The sequence below is a fragment of the Parasteatoda tepidariorum genome, chromosome 2 (assembly GCF_043381705.1).
Source record: "Parasteatoda tepidariorum isolate YZ-2023 chromosome 2, CAS_Ptep_4.0, whole genome shotgun sequence".
Taxonomy (NCBI): domain Eukaryota; kingdom Metazoa; phylum Arthropoda; class Arachnida; order Araneae; family Theridiidae; genus Parasteatoda; species Parasteatoda tepidariorum.
Window position 1 is genome coordinate 14,786,666 of NC_092205.1, and position 6,448 is coordinate 14,793,113.

General features: G+C 29.5%; 1 protein-coding gene across 2 annotated transcripts in view; it reads left to right on the forward strand.

The window, feature by feature from the left end:
• Positions 1-6,448, forward strand: part of LOC107448832 (gamma-aminobutyric acid type B receptor subunit 2) — a 274,252-nt gene that overhangs the window by 205,380 nt on the left and 62,424 nt on the right. For both annotated transcript variants that reach the window (XM_043051303.2, XM_016064184.3), the window contains exon 10: positions 1,180-1,333. In XM_043051303.2, the coding sequence (XP_042907237.2) occupies positions 1,180-1,333 (154 nt within the window). The remainder of the gene's footprint in view (positions 1-1,179; positions 1,334-6,448) is intronic.

A 6,448-nucleotide genomic window follows, 5' to 3' on the forward strand; every position in this document is an offset into this window, starting at 1 on the left:
TCACTTGAACTGCTTAAATCCGATTAATTTTTAAACATTAGGGTCGATTATACGTAGCCATAAAAAACATCATATTTATCATTTTTACAGCACATTTATGCGTTGTTCCTCAGTTTAAAATCCTTGCTTATTGTAGAAATAGAATCGTGAAAAATATTTTATCTAAACATAAAATCACAAAACCAATTTACTAGTTTATTTATTTATGAAATTAAAATATTTGATTTAGAACAAGGATCAATTTTTAACGAGTTTATTAACTGCTTCAGTCTTAACTTTTTCTTTTATTTTGCATTTTATAATAACGAAAGTGAGATAGAATTATAAAATAAAATTAAACAATAGATTAAAATAAAATTATTCAAAAAATAAGAACAGTTTCTGTAATAAGCAGAACAAGATAAATCTTCACCAAATTGTTTTTCGAGAAATCAGTTTTAGAACTTCGTGATATAATATTATTAATACGAATATTGTCTTCTTTCCTATTCATCTTTATATTTATCGCCGTAATTATTGCACACCTTAATGATCCTTTTAACTTGCATTATTTACGAATTAACATTTGAGATATGTTTCAACAAAAGTGTAGAAACACTGATAAATATACAATTGTGCTTTGATAAAATACAGGGTTCGTAAAAATATTTAATTCAATTTTAGAGGATTTTCATTTACATGTACAGATGCACATGGTAACACACCCATACACATTGTAAGGTACACACACTTAATTTGATACTGCATACTAGAAATCCGCCAGCAAACATCATAATGGTAAATTAGTTTCACCGTTGCGTTTAACAGCATGCTTTAATCATTGTTCGTCACAACACAAGTAATGTGTCATTTGGCACTTTGGTATATGAATTTCTGGAGGACAAAGATACTGTATCCTCCTCCCGAAAAAAAAAAGAAAAAAGAACAAGATGACTTTACTGTTGTGACGTAATTTGATAAAAACATGATTTTGAACATTTATGCGGGATGTGTGCCGGTCATTTCATTTCAAGTATGTGGGAAAAAAATTTGTGTGTGGATGCATTTTTCCTTTCTTTAAAATAACAGTAAACAGTTCTTTAAAGTGGAGTGAATCATCAAGGCTGACCCTGAATTGTAGTGAATAAATTCTGCAAATCATATAAGCATTTTCATCACATGTCATTATATTTAATTTAGGTGGCAGTGGGCCTGCAGCGGATCGAACGCACAGAAAAATAGAGAAAAAAAGAATAAGTATTACAGTTTATTCCATCCTCGTTACGTTTGCAATTCTTGGCATTATAATAGCTACAATATTTTTAGTAGTTAATATAAAGTATAGGAATCAAAGGTGAGTTTATCCTAAATTGTTATATATTTATGTGCATGTATTTAAAATAACATTCACTATACATGTTTAATATGCAGATAGATTCATATTTAGTACACATGTGAAAATGACTAATTAAATTTTATTCAGTTTCACTCCTTGCTTTAATCAAGGGGGGGGTATTGCATCTTTTGCATTGCGCAGGAGGTAGTTTTTCAAAAATCTATGTTCAGTGCTTGCTCAAAGAGTGCAACGACGTTGCCATGTTGAAGCCAGTGGTTAGTGGGTGACCCTTAACTCTCTAACAACCGTGAGGTTAGGAATATTATCACCTTGTCAAATTATTTCTCTAATTTTCAGTTCTCGATTAAGTTTACTAGAAATGAACAAAAAATAATAACTTCGTGAATCAATTTAAAGGGATTATGTACAGATAATAGCACGACGGTATCTGTACCAAGACCTTATAAGTGGAATATAAGAGCTAAACGAAAGTTTCAGTTTAATCAGCTACGCACTGAAAATGGCTTATTGTTAATTTTTTCTGGAAAATAAAAGTAAATAATGAGAGAGAATTACATATTTCTGTATAATTTTGTATAATTAAATAAGCATAGTATAAATTAAAATACAGCAAATCAAAGCTTCAAACCAGTGACGGGAGTTTTATAAAATACTAGTTGAATACCCGCTCTTTGTACGGGGTGTACAAAGAGGAATCAATAAATCAAAATAAATACTGAGCAAACTACAAAATCATGCAATGAGCTGAAAGACAAATACCGACTCGTTTAATGAAGCTAAAATAATTTCAATATCTTCTTTTATTTGCTATTATTCTCTGCCTTTCCCTATAATTTTATGGTATTAGATTTAGCAAGAAAAATTTCGCTATGTAATTCCATGAAAATAAAAATTAACTTTATTCAGTATCATCTGGTCTAAGGCAAATGCTTGAAGTCAACTCATGATCTTTTGAATTTACCACTATCAAGGAATTCTCTCCTGTACTTACACCTTCAGGGGATCGTAATAAACCTAATTTCACAGTATCTATAATAAAAATGCGCAGCAGTGATACAGTTTTGATTGGTACTAAATTTACTTAAATACTTTATACCCAAATAAGTATATTTGGTACCTATTACAACTGCATCTATTACTTTAATACGAGCAAAATGGCGTGTTAAAGTTGAGCTACATGTCTCCAGATAAATTAGAATGTTAATTAGCATGAAGTTATTTAACTTCCTTATCACACATCCGTATCGCACATCGAATTCATTGAAATATAATTCTTTATCGTCTACATCTCTTACTTAACTTAGATTTATTATTTATGTATTTCATGGCAAACCTAAATCTGGTAACTTCAATGCATATTTAGTTTGTTTATGTTCCACATAATTTCATGCTTGTCTTTGTGTTAAGTAAGAAATATATAGTGAAATAATTGAAATATTTCAGAAGAATATAGGATGTGTCACTTAAGAAAATTGATACTTGATGGGCTTGGCTCACTCAAAATGGAATTGAAGTAACATTTACTAAAGTAAACAAATGCCACGTTTCAACAACCAATCAGGATCGAGATACCCACACTACGTCATTTGCAGGCATATAATAATTTCTCCAGTACCAAGTCTAGAAACAAAAAGAAAAAAAGAAAAATTATGCTGGCTACTAGCATTTAAGACTTCGAATCGTAAGATTAATTTTATCATCAAATATCCTTCATCAAATTAATGAAGGGTATACAGAACAAGCCAAAATGAAGTGATTTTAAAATAAGTTTAACAAAACAGAAATTTACATTCAGAAGTTTCTTCTTCGCAATGAACTTAAAACTAAACAAACTATTGACAAAAAACATCCCAGATTATATGGTTTTGATAAATGGCAATCTAGAAATACACTACTACTGTGCTTTCAGACGCTCACAATTATCCACTAAAAAGTTCTTTTAACGACTTTCAAAGTTAACGCATTAATAAACTTTTGTTTTCGGAAGTCATCAGTTTTCTTTGACATAATAAATCCTTTCAATATACCGCAGATGGTACCATTTACAAAGTTTTTGCCAAATCGATGTTGCTATTGAAAGCAGAAGACGAATGATTAATGACCGGAAGTCAATGAATTTGTGTTTCAACGCTCATGCATGATATTTGATCATTTCTCTATTCATTAAAACTTCATTTTCAAAGAAGTTGCTAAATAAACTTCCATGCATATTTATGCTGAAAAACTTATGTTAAATCAGTTTCAAAATATATTAAAAAGGGAGATTTAGCACACGAAATGTAATATTTTAAACACTGAAAAAAATGTATTTGTTGCGTTTTTGTAAACATGTGTATGATCTTGTGAATATTCTTTTGTTATGCTGCTAAATATCTCAGACATCCCTATATTAAGAGTTTAGAAAACTTACAAGGAAGTCGCTTACTTCTAACGTAATGTAGAGAGAAATTTGCGTCTAATGTATTTCTTATGAAAGACTCGGCTTGGCGTGATTTTTGTCGATTTGGTGATAATCTTGGCAACTTAGCCACCATTTCGGAAACGAAATGATAGTTCTGGAAAATTCGAGTATCAAAACGATTAGACCAATATTTATGGAGTTTAACAAGAATTATCAAGATAGAAGCATGTCAAAAGTTTCGAAGTTTCCTCGCCAAGCCTATATCTATAGGAGTGTGCCTCGCCAGAGAGTATTAGTCTGCTTGTGACTGTAGTTGTGTTCAGACCTGAGTTAGATCCTTAAATCGCCTGAGATTGTGAAGCTTTTGTTTTGTTGTGTGCTGCACTACTACATGAGCCGTGATTGAATCCTAGCCATAGTTGTATTTTCTGAAAGATTCTGATAAAGAACTTTTGGACTTTTAAAGACTGTTTTATTATTCTCCACACGAAACGAACCCCTGTGCTTCGTACAGTATACTGAAAATTCTCAATTTTTCCATTTTTGACGGATCCATTTCCCGGGAAATTTGTGGGAATCACTGAAATTGGTTTCCTGGAAAGTTGTAAAATTGAATTACGTCAATTTGTGAAAAATAAACAATTTGGACTTGTTTGAGAATAAGAATTTCGTCCAAAGCGTTGACCTTATTACAACACATCAGTTTACGCAATTGGTTTGGAAATACAACTTAATATAAAGTGATTATGAGTGAATGAGTCATTATGATTACCATTTACGATAAGATCCTGGTTTGAATGCAAAAAAAAAAAAAAAAACTAACCACATTAACCAATATGCTGTTATATGTAGCACATGATTTTGTAATAAAATAAAAATAAAATGCTTGAGAAACTCCACAATCTACTGAAAAGATAAACAAATGATTATGTAATTTTTATGAATAATTAGCAGTTCGCATCACCTGATTTCAAGTATTCTCAAATGAAACTACACATAGCTCAAGGATCCATAACCAATTAATCAAACGTTTTGAACATTTGGAGAATTATTAAAATGTGCAAAATCTGCGTTTTATATTTTTACTTGAAAACAAAATATTAAAATATGTAATTATTAGTTTTACAATTTTTCACATAATAAAGATTCACATAATAGAGTTTTACAAATTTTAAATGAAAAATGAAGACATAAAAGCTTTATAGCATTTACAAAATTAATGCACAAAATACCTAAAAATTTAAAAATTTTATAATTTATCAAGAATTTCTTTAAGAAAAGGACTAAGTAGATGGTTTAAATTCTATTAAATAAAAGCTTAATAGTTTTTAATCAATTGTAATTATTTAGTAGTTTGTAATTAATTTAAAATACAGAAAAGTAAATTTAACCAAATTAATGCTTTCCCTGTCGCGCTGTAAGGTATCATGATAAAATTACAACCTTGAACACAAAGCAGCATGGTAATAAAACCATATTTTCGAGTTAGCTTTACCAAAAGCCATTGAAAAAAGAGCTTATAAATATTTCCGTGCTTTTTGGTGTTCCCATAGAGTCAGAAAAATGGCGCATTTTAACATATTCTGGTAGTTTTGACCATACTTTCTTCTCACTGTAAGAGTTGACAACTTCGATGGTACATATCCATTTTGTTCTAAAAGGTGTAAAGAAAAAAAAATTTAAAAAAAAGCATTTTTATTATCGACACGTTATTAATGTTTAAAAATTTTATAACTATTCGCATATTTATAGCAGTTTTAATTTATGCATAAAGTCTGAATTAAGTAAGCATTTTTAAGTACACGCAACATAAAAAATAATATTGAACGAAGAATTTTAATTTGAAAATTCCTTTTGCATTTAAAATTGATGTCGACTAAACCAACTATTGGCAAATTGCTTTTAAAGTTGCATTAAGAAATTCAAGTCTGCAAAATTCCACAAATTGTTTTGTTCCTCCACCTTAATTACTTGTGCCACTTTGTTCCGCAAATTAATCTTTTGCGACAAAAGACAAAACGAGCTCTCCAAAATTTTAATTAAAACCATGTATCAGTACTAAGTCTCTCTTTAAATCCAGCATTTAAAAAACACTACTTTCGAGGAAAGTAAATATTTATTCAGTTCAAATTAGAATTAATATTTGCAGCACGAGAGGGAAAATATTTTTTTTTTCTATCTGTAATATGTAATTCCATTTTTTTATGTTCATAAAGCACGCATATTCTAAACTCTAAGATCAAAAACATTTATTTCTTTTCTTGAACAATTTTTTTTCTTAGTAAGGAAAATCTAATCACAAAAATGTGTTCCATAATCGCAAATTGTTTTTGTTCGAGACTATTCAGGATTATCTGTGAACAAGAAAAATATTGATAATTGTAAGTTTAATTTTTATGACGTTTAACTTACGAAGTTTTTTAGTATAAAGAAGTTGCGAAGAGGAAGTACAATGTTATTCTACTTGCATTATACCAGTTATTTTAGAATTAAAATATAAGCACACTACCATTGTTCGGAACGATGAATGAATCTATGAATTTATCTAAGACTTTATCTGAGACTCTGGCTGTTTTTATTTGAGCCATCAGTTTTAGATTTAAAATCTAGAGAAATGAGATGATTATCACTTTCTAGCAAATGGTGAAATCAAGTTTTAATATTTGAAATCATAATCTTAAGTGGATTCGATGTTATCATTAATATATATA